We start from the raw sequence: 16,506 nt of genomic DNA on the forward strand, positions 1-16,506 counted from the left end.
TACTTCAGAAGCTGCAATTATATACCACTAATTTAAATATCTTTCCATTAAAATAACCAACATAAACTGTGCCCAGAGCATAACGCCCTTTCCATTAAGGGTTGGAGTTCCCATTGATTTCTTGTTCATGTCTTTTCTACAGGAAGGTGAACCGAAGCAGCACTTAAGAGTCTAGACATTTTGTTAGATTTTGCTTTTAGTGCCTACCTAGAAACTAAACTGGATTTTCCAGCAAAATATAAGTGAACACCCAGCCTCTCTAACATAAGTGGGAGTTCTCTTGTTGAATGTGTGGACAAATATTACCATACATACTTCATTGGTTCTGCTAATTCTGGGGCTTCAGGACACTCAGCATTTTACAGATTTGGTCTTTTTTTTGCCTGGTCACTTACTTTGAATGCAAATTTGCCCAAGATCTCTATATGCAGTTTGCATATAAAATTTGATAGAGATGGATATTTTTCCTATTACTTTTTCCTTTTCATCTTCTTGTATGTTACAGTGTCTACAAATTAGAGGCTACTTGTGCACATTGACATGTATTTGGGCACTGCACTTCCACAAATCTCAGTGGGTTTGTCTTCTTTCTATTTTAATGGAGTGAGTGGAAAATTTACACACCAAAGTGAAGAGAGATAGGAGAGGCAACCTCTCATGTGACTGTATTTAAAATACTGATGAATTTGTCACAGTTGTGTTTCCTCTGACTTTGGAGAAGAGCACATACAGAACTGATCAGAGGAATTCACTATAGCACCTGGGAAATCATATTTCCCAGAAGATTAGAGGGGTAATATTAATTATTGAGAGTTCATTTGTTAGGGAACAGAGGTGGGGGTTGGATAAACCAAGTTTAAACATGAGGGAACTGCCTCCCAAACCATTTCCTTTTTTGCCTGGAATCCTTCTGAAGTTTCTGCCATTGCAGCTTTGCCCTTGGTGTGTCATTGTCTAGAATTACTCAGAAAGCCATTTCTGCAAGCACTGAAACAACACAGAAAGAAGGGTTGTCATCAGGTTCCCAAACAGTTTTGAAACTGAGCATGTCTAGGAAATTGCTTTAAAAAAACACATATTTTTGGATTCCTTTTTTCAGTAAAACTTTTCAGATCCATTTGTTTTAGAAAGTTTGGCTAAACATCTAAGCTAGAGTTTCTTCAAGTCATACCTGAAAGAGGATGCTATTTACATCTAAAGCCTTCTTTTTGACTCTTGTTGTTTCTGCCTGGGAAGAGTCAAACCTTGTGCCACAACACTGGGATCAAATTCCAGAGCGGGAGTGTTGGCAGTGAACCCACACTCTTGGCTGAAGTAGGAGTTGGCAATGAACTGCTGTAAGCTTTCAGGGAGAAGATTAAAGAATTAGTTTGAGACTGTGGAGATGTGGATTTGATTGCCAGTATTGTCACAGCCTTTCTATGCAATCATCAGCAAGGCACTTCTGAGGGCATACATCTCAATGTAGTCTGGTCATCTAAATATTAAGTATCCGGGGTTAGCAAGTTTTCTAGGTTGTGTCCATTGTCAATGGATAGGGACTAGGATTCCAACCACTTTTCTGCTGTGGTCAACTGAGAGAAACTAATCTAATGTAAATCATCCCATCTAGTTTGGATTCCTGCTTCAGGACAGCATAAATTGCCTTGCATTATATCTTTCTCTTGATGCAACAAGCATTAAATATGGTTAACAGATTCTAGATGAGATAACTATTTAATATAGCTACAACTAGGTGGGATAAATCCCACCTTTAATGTCTGTATAAACTTATTTCTTTGCTGTAATATGGGAATAGCATTATTGTTGTTCCTCTGCTTTGTGTGTCTTATCTGTTGGATGGAAGTTCTAGGTCCTGTAATGCCGTAGATCTGGTTCCTAGCCAGGTTTGACTGTCTTTATTTATCCAGAGATGGAAATTATTTTCAAGCACCAGACAAATCAGGGTTAAATCAACATAGATTTTATTGCCGTGAAATGTTTGATCAAATGTGGCCATTATCTTCATAGACTCATGTAAAACAGGTAGCTTGTATAGGAAATAGAAATATAAAAGATTATGTTTTTCACCACTGAATTATAAATTAAGTTAAATTAAGTGGAAGGAAAAAAAACCAAACCAAACTAAAACCCCAAACCAATAAGTAGGACATTGTTTGTTGGTGACCAAGTGCGCACTCACATTTAAATACAATCACAACAGCTGCTGTACAGAACAGAAGTAATTGTACAAAATAAAGAAAAGTAAAGAATAGCGATAAAAAAAGATCAGACCTCTCCAAATGACTTTCACCTGGCAAAGGAAAATTACTTCATCTTCCTCCCCCATTACCCACACAGCTGTACTTGAAGTCTTGTTGGACCTGTAATGAGGGCAGAGGCAGAGGATATTTGTATAAATACAGTTCCTGTATAATTATGTTTATTGATTCTTCCTTGTGTTGCAGGCTTGTGTCTTCTATTAATGCTGTTTTTTCTTGTCCTTAAAAGTAAAGAATTAGAGCAGCAGAACTATCTCTCCAAAGGATAAACGAAAGGCAAATGACCTTGGAATTCATCAGCAGCCCTTTTGGATACCTAAGACATCTCAGACCAAAACTGCTTGTTGGTATTAGGAAACAAACAAACAAAAAAAAGCAGTTAGAGAAATTGGCTCTTAGGACAATAAAGCAGCCCTTCTTCAGCCTTGCTGCAAAATTGTGAGCCGCAGCTGTGCCACTGAGTCACATTCAAAGGAAGAGATGAGCTGGGGGAATATTTACACAGAGGTCCAGGATTTGGAAGGACTATACATTGTGCCTGCTTCATAGCAGATTTTTTTGTTTTTAGGAAAAGTTAAAGAGAAGCTTCAAAGAGCAGATTCCTTGTTGATTTGGAGAGCTGAAGTCTTTTCCCAATGAATGTTGGAGTTTATCTTTAAAAAAGAAGTAAATTAAAGGTCCAAATTCACCCCTTGTGCCAGTTCTCCAAGGCAACAGAATGACACCTAGAAGGATTCAGGGTTTAAGATGGCAGCATGAAGGACAAAATTCTTGACAGTCTTCAGTTGTAGGTGGCAGGGTCATCACTGCTTGTCTGTGGTTCACTCCCCTTTACAGGCCATACAAATGCTGTTCCAGTTCTCATCATCTGCATAAAACTCTCCCTTTACTACACATCTCTGCCATGGACTGATACTAACGGAGGACTGTGTGAACAGAGATCCAAATCTTAGGGCAGAGGTTGGAGGAGAGAATGTCACTCCTAGCTCTGCCAGAGACTTACCTTCTAAGCTTAGTCAACATATGAGCTGTTTGTATCACAGTGAGTAACACCTTGCTCTAGAAAGAAAGGCATGTGGTTAGTCAGTGTGGTTACTTCATGAGTAATTTGCTAATAAATCCAAGTATCAACAGCTGGTCTTTGCGAATCAAATGTTTCAGGGCTTAGTATAAGAAGTAAGATCAGGGACTTAAAATGTTTTGAGATTGGTGGTGGGAAAGTTGTAATGCATACAAAGCTCAGCAATGGGCTGAAGTACAACAGGATCCAAATGCTCAGACAGCACTTGAGCTGTGAATCTGTTTGCAGGGTTTCAAAAATCATAATGATTCATTGCCCTGGCCATGGAAGTTTGGACAATTTTCTGTGCTCCTTTGATGTTTTTGACCTGAATGGAATAAACAATTCCATGATGTCTCAAAGGAAGAACTTTTTTTTCAGATCAGATTAATTTCAAAGTCAAAAAGGTACAAATATACTTGAATTTGCTACCAGTGAACACCCACTAACTTCGAATCATGCCCTTCCTTCCAGCTGATCTAATTCATGAATGTGTTTTGAGATGGCAACATTTCCATAGAGACAAGGACTAAGAGAATAATAAAAAAAAGACATCATGGAAACATTGTGCAGGTACAAGTGGATGAGACCTTAGGCTGAGATTTTAACAGGAACATCAGTGAATTCATTGCTTAAAACCACACTGAAAGTTCCAATTTCAAAAACCAAAGGCATTTTGACACCAAACTCCTCTGATAGCTAGTTCAGCAGAAAAGGCAGTAATAATTATTTTTTTCTCTCAATAAAATTATTGAGTACAATGAAAAATAAAAACCAGAGAGCCTGTGAATACCAGCAAACTTGCAGCTACTTTTTAAAAAGAATTTTGCTTTTAAAATGTGCTAATATACTACAGGAAAAACCAGAAAGTTTGGGATGTAAATGCAGGTAGCCTCTTAATGGTAAGATTATATAGCAGTTTCATCAGGTTGAATTAGATCTGTATTGAACCTTACCAAAAATATGTAGTGGTTAGTCAGTCAAAAGCTGGAAGTTCTGGGGCTTCAAGAGTGCTCAGGTTTATTAATATTAATAGATCAAAGGTCAAAAATCAAGTAAAAAATAATTTGTTGCCTGCAGAGCAGAGGCTCGTGGTGATTATGTAACAATGAAAGATGCAAGTCTTTAAATAAATTATTGTTGGGACCTTGGACCATATCCTGAATAGGTAAATATTTCAAAAAATACTGTATACATATTATTTCCAGTATCAAACATTTGAATTTGATTGTAATAAAATGCTGCTTTCTCAACAGTTTCACAGAAAAATCTACCCAGCCAGTCATTCCCCCTTCTACAGAAGGCTGATATTTCACTGAAGAAAATTGAGAAGGATTTAAAAAACTTTTTTCTTCTCTTTTTTCCCTCCATCAAAACCTGATTTAAATTTATCCACATCTTGAAGGAGAGGACCACAATTAAATTGCTTTACAGTACCTTTTCATGTGGCAAATCTGCATGTCTGACATAGTCAAACTTTTAATTCCCCCCTCCCTCCCTCCTTTTATCTCCCTCAGTTTGGGCGATAGAAAAAGCAGAATGAGCTTCCTTTTCACTTTTAATCATAGTTACCTACTTTCACACTCAAGTATTTCATGTTCTAGAACAGTTCCACAATGTTTCTGTTGAAGACATCTCAGAGGATCATTCATTTGATTTTAGCACTTCTCCAGAGGCCCTGGAGTGAAAAATTCATTCAGTAAAGTTTAAGTTCTGTTAGGCACTTAGCTGATCTCAGTGTGTTAAGGAGGTGGAGTCCATGGAGATACACCTATTTTCCTCAATGCATAAAGGGTGCTTAAATAGCACTAAAGTAGGTATCTAAGTTATATACCTACTGTGAGCAAGGACAAATCTAGGCAAAATCATGGGATTTTTTTTTTTCTTTTTTAGATTTCCTTATGCAAGGAAATAGGGACTCATTATTTCCTAGCGTGTTTTCTCACCATGATGGCAATGTCCTTACTGACCTCAAGAGGAAGAGCATCACAGCATAAGAGCTCTGTTTCCTTCCATACATTTAGAAGGCAAGGCTGATCTTCTTAATTCAGTTTGACTCCCTACACCATGCCTGTAAATGCCGTCAGATATTTGTCATAGTCCCTAGGTTTAGTCTAAAGCTGGTCATCCAAGATATAACGCATGCTAACTAGTTCTAGAAAGCTATGATGTAGACACATGTGTATGAGCGCTTCTATTCTTGGCTTCCTTTACACCTAGTTGAGAAAAGTACACACTTTCAGGGCATGATTCATCGTTACTTTGAGGTGAGATAAACTGCATACTACAAGTGCCTTTTTCTCGCCACTGATTATGGGGAGAGGAGGGTGATTAATCCAGTTGTAGCCATGTACAATGCAAAATGCCACTGTTACATTCCAACTATTATCTGTGGAGAATGACAGGCACTTCCAGATGATCCCTTCTACCTGTCCTAGGAACTTGGTGTGCAAGTCAGGTGGCCACCCATAGTTATCTAGCGCTGTCTTCTAGGATCCTCCAGCTCCTCCTCCAGGTGAGTCCAGTTCTCCTATAGGTTTCATGTCACATCTGTCAAAACTCTGTGGCTGTCTTAGATATCCTAAAACATCTCAAATGGCTCTAAACATTTACACATGGACAACTATATTATTTCCTACCATAGAAAGAGAGTAATTGTCCCTTGGAAGAAAAAGACTGGTTTTGATGATCTTAAAAGGAGTTTAGATGGCCAGCATAACCCCACCCTGTAATACCAATCCTTCCTAACTTTCTCAATAAAGTGATGTCAGAGAAACAAGAACAGGAATGGAATAAAAGTCTTGTTGAAGAAGAAGTTAGAATGTGGCTGGAAAAAAAATCTTGACTCAAAGAGGCTTGAGCTCAAACTATGCCTCCTATGTTTTCTGTGAAAGGATGTGTGGTAGGTGGTAAAGTAATATTTCAAAAGTACATTAGCAAGGTTATTACCACTTAGCTGTTGTGGACCAAGCCAATCTGTCTTACTTGTCAGTTTGGTTTTATTTTATTTTATTTTATTTTATTTTATTTTATTTTCGGTAACTGAGTGGATTCTGTTAGACCTCTGCACCTCAGCTGGATTGCTAAAGACAAAAAGCTGCAGAAACAAGCTGTTGAAGAAAAAAAAGCATCATAAAATCAAGGCAACACAAAAGGTGACTCCAATTGCCTGCATTGATCCTGTTGAACAGAGACCCAGGTATGGCAGACTGCAGTGTTGTGGGACCAGGGGCTGAGAAGGTAGAGGACAGAAGCCCGTGCTGTCATTTAATCTGAAGTTCACAGAGGGATCAGGGCTCTTTTTGAAACTATCAAGGTTTTTTTTCATTTTAGTCTGCCATGCTCTTTTCACAAGAGACACCACGGTTGCTGCTTGAATGGTCAGGACAGATTCCCAACAGGTTCTGGCCTCATTCCAGTGCAGCTTTATTATACATTCCCACATGGGGATGAGCAGCCCCCAAACACCAAACGGTTCATTTGTCCCACGACCCAAGAATTCCTCTTTTGCCAGGTTTCCATATTGTTTTCCCAATGGTGAGTAGATCAGGCATTTCCGATGGATCAGAGGAAGCCCTTCTTTCAATCTATCCAGCATGCAAGCAAAGTCAGGATGTGGGAACTGCGTGTCCCACAACCGATGCACTGGCCCTAACTCTGCTGCTGGAGAAGAAAGTGCTTCAAATTTCATGTGCCACCTCAGCCAAGTCCAGAAGTGCTTATAAAAAACAGTGTTAGTGTATCATTCAGAACAATCAAATACTACGTGCACGAAAAAGTAGTTTAGAGCAACATAAATTTTAAAAAAGTGACAATTTCATCACACAATTACTGTACACTGCTGTTCTTAGGGTTGAATACTTTCCTCTCTCGCTCTCTCTTTCTCTCTGTTTTAATCTTTCTCTTTTTTATTTTCTTTTTTGGATTTTTTTTCTTTTTTTTTCTTTTTTCCCCCTTTTTTTGGATTTGGTCCACTGGAGATAAATCGCCCTCAATGATATATATATTTAAAAAAAATATCAGCAGCAAGACTCTCTTGAAATAGATTCTGTTTGATGTAGCTAGTCTGTCTTTTCTGTTTTGCCCTCTTTCACAGCAGCCTCTGAAGTTTTCCGCAGGGGGGCTTTCTCCGAGTTGGCGTGTCCTTGGCCGGATTCCGCCGCTCCTCCGTTTTTGTGCGATGTGTGCTTTTCCAAGTAGTTCAGCATTTCACTGAGAACAGTTTGGAAAGTGCTTAGGGCAGCACATATTGCAGGAGTTCCAAAACCATGAGTGATCAAACTACAAACGGGAAGGAGACAGAAAAAGAAATACACACATGCACATAAATATAAATGCACTCACATACATCGAAGAGTTTACAGTACACTCATTTTTCTATGGTGAAATTCAAGATTTGCTCCCTAAACTATTTATTACCTATGGGGGAAACAGAAAAGAAAAGAGTAGAGCTGAAGAGCAGACTACAGACAGCTTCAAAGGTTGGTTTTGGTAGGAGTCTCCATTCTGAAACATCGTGGGACAGATCCTCGGCTGATGCAGATTGACACAGTGTTGTTGACTTCAGAGAGGCCAAGAGAGGATCCGTGCCCTAGGCTCTCCAGCACTGCTACTTTTCCAGTCCCAGAAGGTTTGAGTTGCCCCTTCCCAGGTAAATAAAACCAGTTCTGTGTGGTTTATTCACTCTTCTAGATCAGACTCTTGAACAAGACCTGGCTATTCTGCGTGGATGTATGACCACATCCATACTAGGAAATCGAGCAATGCCAAGGGTGCAATCTCCGACCCTCCGCACAGTTGGCATGGTTTGGCCATATCCATGCTGCTAAGCCCTCTGACCATCCAACGGGGTGGATGTTGGGAACAGTCCTGGCCAATGCTAATGCCAAAACAATGCCCTGGAAATGTTTCACACAGGGCTACTTCAGCCAGGCTAAATTCACAGATCATCCTAACCAATTAATAGTAAAAATAGTCAATTTTCAACAACGTTGCCCTGGTGGTGTTGAGTTTACTAGTATAGATTTACCCTGTTGCACCTTTCATCCAAATGAGCTGTTTTTTTCAAGATAACACTGAATTTTTCCTGTTGTTTTTCTGCACTGAAAAGTACCTGAATTTCAGTGGTATTCCTCAACAGCTACTGAAATGATGCATTAATGCAGTTGCCAGGCAGAGCTACAGTGGGTTAATCTCATCTCAGTTTAGAGGAGCATTTCATACGTATCTACATATGTATCTACAGCCACTTGAGATGTTTTGGGCACCCAGCCTGGCTTCCACCTGCAGATCCAGAAGTGTTTAAACAATGAGAAAGGCTCCAAGATATCTCTTAGGGTGATCTTTCTGTCTGCTGGACATAGGAACCATGTTTGCTAGGAGAGACCGTAACCTAGGGAAGACACCAAACATATGGGAGTCCTAACCAAAATGAGAGCTCCATTTGGAAATATCTCTCCATTTCAGATTGGGAGTGGCCCAGTCTTTTATAAAAGGTCTCCCAAAGGCTATTAACAAATAACTCGCTTTTAGAATGTTTATCCATCAGTCTCCAGGCACTTTTCAAAGCAGGAATTTATGTTTATCCCCAGTTAGTAATGAGAGGAAAATGGTAATTAAATATTTACAAGGACTATTTTGCAGACATCAATTAATAATACCACTCGACTCTTGGAGTTTGGACTCCTGAAGTTTGGACTTGTAGTAATGTCTGGATCTTTTTAAGTTAGCATTAAAAAGAGGTAAACATACCTCACTTTAATATTTTGTTTGTTTGTTTTAGAAATGCCTGGCATACCAGGAAAATAAAAATAATCATCATCATCGTCATCCTAAGTCATGTTTTTAATATTAGTAAAAACAAGATCAGCAGTAGCATATAGATAAGAGTATTTTTAGCCCTTTCAAGTCATTTTAGGAGTCAGGTGATTTCAAGATTTTGTGTGCATTTTATCATAATTTCTAGTCTTCATAAGGCCAGAGAAATGAAAATGTGATGGAGCTTACAATAACAGAAAGCAAGAAAAAGGAAATTCAAATATATCATTGCTAGTTATAATATCTCATGATTTTACACTGCTTGTATGATCTTCTGGGTCTTGATTTGGGGAACTGACTATACCAAGACATACTAAAAATATTTATGATCTTGCATGCAAAAGAAACTAGTTTGTCTATTTTAAAAGTTGGCAATATCTGTAATCATTCATGTCAGGTAGATGCATATAGTAACTTTAACGAAGGATTGAATAGAAAAAAAATGTTCCGGCCTGCTCTCCTTGAACCTTTTTACTCCTGAGCAAAAGGAATAGTACTGTGTTCATCTGATAGCTCAATAAACCCTGAAGAGTAAAGTGGGAATACTACAGTGAAAACTTACAGAGATTGTCTCAGAAATGATCTGTAGGGCTAAGAACAAGGATAGAAAACTTTAATGTTCTCAAATGTTGAACAAGACTGTAGAAAATACCAGAATGGGACAAAATCTGATATTAAGGGACATAAGCGTAGGTGTCAACTTGTAGATGTATACATCAACAGCGCCTAAACTCCACTACCATCAAAGGGTACTTAATGTAGTTTCCTACGTATAAGAGTCTACAGTGATTTGAGATGTCCTATGACATCTGAAACATCTGCACAGATTTGCTAGATATCACATAGGACTTAGGTCCACCTTGCTTCTAGGTGTTTTGTCGCCAGGCACGTTACCCTTGTGTACCTCACATGGCACTAGATGCCAACGTTTAGGCAACTGAATTGAGCCTTGGGGCTTTATTCCGTACAGTCAGAGAAGTCTGGAGAATGATTTAGCACATGAAATGGACGTGTCTCCTTTAAGGTGAGCTGCACCATTCTTCTGGCTACACTGAGAGCTCCATCAAGCTGAATAAAAATGTGTGTTCGGTGCTATTTGGGATGCCCTATGGTAACAAGATATCTGTGTCAGGTGAACAGGTAATGCAGAGGGCTTACAGGAGAACAGTACCCTTTTAAAGCAACAGTGGATGACGGCATACCTAATAGCATCTAAAAAGAAGCTGCATACTACTGTTTACTCAACCATATCTTGTCCTAAATCTTCATTGACTACACAGGAAGCTTAGACGTCCAGCTAATATTGAAACACCTAGATATGGGTATTTTGTCCCAAGCAGAATCTTAAACTTCTGGTCTGAAAACTGGTGTTCATAGGAAAAGGATTTTGTGGGGTGAGTTAGGAGTCTATCTCTTTTACAGTTTAGCCTCTTAAGTACTACTAATCATCAAATACAGTAGTTTTTTTCAAGATTGCATTGTATTTCTTGTAAAAAAGCCAACCCTTTTTTTGTGAAATAGCACTGCAGAGTTTCATGGCAACTCTACTTTCAGTTCCTGATGAATATATACTTCTCCACAGATGGGGATATGCAGAACCTATTAATTTTCCCATAAAGCTTATTAAGAGAAATCACTTTATGGAAAAATTCTGACCAGCCCTCCTTGCCATGATCCTGTAAGGGTGTGTTTTTTGAGCCTCACTTTATGTAATGAGCATAAAAAGGCTGAGAGATATGATCTTCTACTTTATCTTACATTTTTATCAGTAATTCCCCTTGCTCTAATTTTGGTGGACTTTATTTCTCTGCAAGTTAAAGTCTTTGAATAATCTGAGAAAGTTGGATAATTTCCTTTTGCTGATGAAAGCAAGTTTCAAGTTGGGGAGAAAATCTGATTTTACATTTAAATCAGACATGACAGACAGAAGATTAATGGCAAAGCATTCAAATGTGTTTCCTGAAAGTCAAATTTAGTTGCCTGATTTTTCAGGCTAACTGAGGTCCCACTGAAATTGGTTCATTTTTGGTATGCTCCACACCTATGAAACAAGTGGCTTTCATTATAATACTTTCATTTGTGTTTAAAAGCCTAAAATTAAACATTGTGGTTTCATAATGGAGTCTTCTGGGTATTCTCAGCTTTGTAGTGCATCTCATTGCAACTCCTACAAACTAACTTTATTGTTGTAAAAGACGAGGCTAAAGTTTCTGATTTTGGTACTGTGCATGGAGAGCTGCAGAAAGAAGGCAACGAATATCAGGCCAACATATTTTAAATCCTTATGCTTAAGGACATCCAGACCTGCCTGCAGTTCTGCCCAGCGCTATGATGCAATTATGTCTGCTCATGTTTTAATGATGGCCTTACTTAAAAGTGAAAAGATCCAAGTGTGCCTGAAGGCTTGGACTTTTGTTTGGCAACTACCTCAAGGACTCCTCCATACCCCAGGCTGGTGAAACTCCGACATGCAGAAAAAGAAACAGATTCCCTCTCGCTGGGGGGAAGAGGCCATCTGCACTGAATGTTTACACCCTCGTTTAAAATAAATAAATACTTTAAAATAATAATGAAGAAGAAAAAGTAAGCTTGAACTTATTGGTCAGACTTTCTCAGAACTCTGAACGTGAAAACCATTTCATGATTATGCAAATTTAACATCACACGGCAGACGACAAATAATAAGATCTGATAAGACTTTTGATGGCTGTAAAGGAAATGGAAAAAGATTTTAATCTCTTCACTGATACAAGTAACCTAAGTTAGAGGTACCTATATTGACTTTGAGGTACTTCTGTTGATTTCAAGGTCTGTCCTGTGAAATTTGCCCAGAGAATTAAATTGTGATAACTTTACTTCAGAAGGTCAGTAGTCCTAACTGTGACATAAGTTAGACTGATAGTCAAGGTAAGCATTGGAAGATGACCATATTACAGGGATAAGTAGTTTATAGGATCAGAGTGGCAAACAGCACATACAAAAGTTGCCTTGCAAACTAGGTCATCATGCTTGTTTTCTGTTCATAACTGAACAAGTGTATTAAGGACATGTTATCCTAAGCTGATGGACCTCCTTTCGCCATTAAGAAAGTAAAAAGAGAGTGCTAGAGCTGATGCCCCGTATTTCCAAAATATTCTATTTCAGCTCTGTATATTTTAGACCTTGGGACTGATTTTCCACACTAGGAGAATTTCCTAGGGAACATACCTGAAACATCCAGGACCGTGCCTATGGAGTGTTTCTAAGCTATAGACCGAAGATTAAGCCACGGCACTGTGGTGCACATGGTGCTCACAGGAGCCCTTGGGTGTTTGCCAAGAAATGTTTCCAACATCGCACATTACATCCTCCAAATAAAACATTGGATAATGCTGTGACTTGCTGGTTTTGAATGAGAAAAAGATGTAGAAGCTTCTGGCTAACTGTGGATGAAAAGTGGCCTCACCGCCCATTACTACCTGCGGAGCCAAATACACCAGCGAGACCACGGATCCAAGATGACTGGATATTTTTGAAAAAGAGTGAGCATGGCCCGCACGCCATGGAGCTCCTTCGGTTTCTCCTTTCACTTAATTAATGGTTACATCTCTGCTCTATGGGAAGGCAGATAAATGAATGAGATTCATCCAACTTGCTACCACGCATAGATTTTTTCCAGTGAGGCAGCTAATGTAGCTGAGAAGCCCCATTGCCCTCCTCAAATGGGAAAGACCAAGAAGTAAACATTATAAACATGCTGATCACAAGGGAAAATGCAACTTTGTAACCTAGTAATTTGGAAATAAGGGGATGGCGTTCATTTTTTAGAGAGACACGAGAGTGCCTTAAATGTTTTAAGAAATCTTAAGTGCTGGATTGAAAAACAAATCAAGCCCACCAAGCTTTTTTCCATCTTTGATGAACGCATATTTGCTTTTTCCTTGGTAATCATGGAACTTATTTGTTAATGAAGAGGATAAAGAAAGGAAAACAGATTCTCATCTGTTCTCTTGACTCCATACATGGTGACTTTAAGGGAATATGGTATCATATCACTCGTGATAAAAATTATTGGCAACATTAGAAATTCACACCCTTCCAAAAGGGTTTTGGTCATCAGCAGGGCAGGAGAAGGTGATTGAACTCTTGCTATAGAAAGATCAAAGAGAGAATCCCTGGGAAAGGGAGTGAGGGAAAGATCCCAGAGGAAGGAACTCTAATACCTTTGGTAAATAAAGAGCCAAGGAAAAGAAAGGGGAAAAAAAAAAGAAAAAAAGAAAGGAAAATTTGTTGATTACTAATACCTCAGCACTAGGAACCAGTGCTGTCCCTCAGCTACCCGAATCTAAAGTCAGATTGAAAGAGATCATGGAAATGAGGGAACTCTAGAGGGCACTAGAGGTGTTTCACCACAAACTTCATTGCACACCTGGCTCCTTCCAGTCCGTGCATCCAAACAGAAGGCTGCTGCTGCTAATCAAGATGACTGGAATTATGACAGCTGCTGCTCTACCTCCTGATAAGCAAAGAAGCATAAAAAGAGAGATCACTATATAAAGGGGGTAAGCACATCTGTAAAAACAACCCACCAGTAAGGCTTTGGGCTCAGCTCTTTGTTACAATTTAAAAAACACGTTGAGCTTCAAAACCCATTTCATTGCTCCCTTTTACCCTTCAGAAAGAAGGATGTCACTTCCTTGCCGCTCCTAAAATCTGAGCCTCTAGTTTCTTGCCTGTCGCTTTTTGTGTCACCTTGTCAGTGTGATGCCAGGCACTTGCAGGAGGCTGACAGCTCCAGGCTCAGAGACTAACTAAACGACAAAACTCTTGTCTCAAACAGTTTCACAGGAAGGGTGTTTCATATCAGCTGGATGGCTAGGCAAAACACAGAATAATTTGTGAGGATGCTGATTGCTTTCATTATCTAGCTTTAGTATTCTGAGCCTAGTATTTTTTGTCTCTTTTTGTAAGGTTTCTGCACTGAAAGAAGTGTCACTTGCAAGAAAGTGGTTTTCCCTTTGCTGTGTTGCTGTCTTTATCTTTTATATATAAAATAGATGATCTGGATGTGATTTTGCATCTTGATGAAATGTAACCTTGAAGTTAAAGGATCAAATCCAACTTCTGTAATCGGTGGGTATTCGTCTTTCCCTATATGGTGGATGACATTAGTAGGATATCTGAACTTTCCAAACAGTACAGATTCTTACAGATACAAGTGTCCCAAAAGGAGACTTAGAAGATATGTCTATACCTAATTTTACAAGTGAAGAAAGTGAGACTAAGAGGCTGACTAATGAGGTCAGGGAGTCTGTATGTGTAAGCCAGGAAACAGACACAGATCTCTTGAGTATAATCTCAGCAAGTCTTCTCTTTGTAAGTTTTTTGTGTCATGTTTTTTGGCTTCCCAGCACAGAAAGTGGGTAATTTTTTGTGGATTTTCTGGTAACTAGTTTTCATGAGATTTTTGGGGAGCTAAAAAAGACTTCTGCCAAAAATTAAAAAAAATCAAAGCTGTTCTGATGCAAGGGCAGGTTATAAAGGCAAAGACAAGAAGACACATGTCAGTGTGACTTTCAGGGTCCTGGCTGAATCTGTGGAAAGCTCAAATTTGACAGTGAAATGGAAGAGAGAAATAGATACATGCTCTCTCCACTGAACAGAAGAGAGGTAGGGTCTAAAATCAAGAAAAATACTAAGTTAGTGTTTTGGACATTTGGTCCAGTTGGAGGGATATCCTAAATTCTGATCCTTAGACTGAAGGCTGGTTTGATACTTCATCAACAGACTTAAGTGTGAAATGAATAAAGCAGGATCCTAGATCCAGAACTCCAGCTTTGGTTTAATGCAGAAGACACTACATTAGATAACGATACTCATGGACTCTCATTCTCAGTCCAGCCTTACGTTTTCCTCTGCAAAAAATCCCCTTCAAGAGGAGGGATGGAAAGTGAATGTGCAGGTTCACCCATGCCACCAGAGATGCCATGGGACATTTAGAGTAGTTATAAGGTTGGTAGATGTGATGCAGGACTCACAAAAACCCCTTGAACTGAGGGAGTGGCAGCTGAATGTGACAGGATGTCCTTTTACACCTAAAATGACCCTAGGTTCCTAGATTCACCAGACAGGTGAATCACCCTAAGGTTCTTAAACTGAAGCTAGGGGATGCCTTTAGTCACCTATACCTGCATTCCTTCTCTGAAATGTGACAGAAACATTTCCCTTCTTCACAGCAGGGATCTATACAACTGAAAATGTTTTGTTCATCTGGTCTGGTTCTCTGCTCTGGAAAGGATTGGATGCACTGAATGTCTAGGAAGGGCAAAAATACCAGAGATATGAGTGATATGCAAATTAATTCCAACCATCTCCCATACTGACATGCTTCAGATCTACCTGCACATGACTAACAGGAAAAGGATGGGGCTCGATGATTGTGCTGGTTAACATTGTTCTAGATCCAGCAGAAGAACTTGTTGGCCTGCAATGTCACCATTCAGCTCTGCTGAGTTAGTGGCAGGATTATGGGTGTTGGGGGTTATCCAAGGCTTCACCATCTCCCATCACAACTACCTGCACCATATAGTCTCTGTGTGTGTGTCTCAGAGCTCTTGTGACTCCAGGCAGGCTTGTCTTCATCTGCTGTAGGTCAGGATTGCCCTGGTTCACCATTTTCAAGCTTTTCTAAAGTGAATTATTTTCAAAGCCTTATATATTTGTTTTGTTTACATCCATCTTTTTGCTTTCTCTAACTATTCCAACCCCCTTTTTTCCTCCCAACACCTTGGATAATTGAGAGCTGTGTCTCAGTTTCACTGAGCATGAAACTAGGCTTTTTTACCTGCTCTGAATCCCAAACCGACCAACTTACAATGCTAAAGGGAGATTTGTATAACCTTTCTGTCCTGAAAAAAATAAAGAAAGATGAAATCTCAGCTTTACTGACATCAGTGGGATTTGAAAATGGTTTAAGTTTCAGGAGAAATGAAAACCCCAGCTTTTCCCTCTTGCATACAGAGACACATGCACATGTACACAAAAGTCTCGCATGATTCTGTAGGGTTTTTGGGAGAAGAACATCTGAATTATAAGTAATAGAAGGCATTTTAAAAGAAACTAAGGTTTATCTAAATATTTTTTTCCCTTTCCTTCCTTCCCTGCTCTCTCACTCTTCCTTTCCTGATGCTCACTCCATTTTAAAAGGAATGGGTGAGAGAAGTAGGTTTCTCTCATTAAAGCTATAGACACTTTTGGGTTCTTTTCTAGTACTGATGTGCTGACTTTGCTCTCTACTGTAGTAGACTCATAAATGCATTAACACAGATCAACCTTTAGAGGACAACAAAGAGACAGTCATGTATCTGGACAAAAAGTCTCATCACTTAG

At 39.2% G+C, this 16,506-nt stretch overlaps 1 protein-coding gene across 2 annotated transcripts in view; it reads right to left on the reverse strand.

Annotated features, from left to right (window-relative positions):
• Positions 1 to 1,947: 1,947 nt before the first annotated feature.
• The window catches only part of TFAP2D (transcription factor AP-2 delta), a 54,331-nt gene continuing 39,772 nt past the window's right edge, over positions 1,948 to 16,506 (reverse strand). For both annotated transcript variants that reach the window (XM_030037947.2, XM_030037948.2), the window contains exon 8: positions 1,948 to 7,602. In XM_030037947.2, coding sequence (XP_029893807.1) covers positions 7,383 to 7,602 — 220 coding nt within the window. In that variant the 3' untranslated portion in view covers positions 1,948 to 7,382. The remainder of the gene's footprint in view (positions 7,603 to 16,506) is intronic.

This window comes from Aquila chrysaetos, chromosome 15 (genome assembly GCF_900496995.4).
Source record: "Aquila chrysaetos chrysaetos chromosome 15, bAquChr1.4, whole genome shotgun sequence".
NCBI classification, from domain to species: Eukaryota; Metazoa; Chordata; class Aves; order Accipitriformes; family Accipitridae; genus Aquila; species Aquila chrysaetos.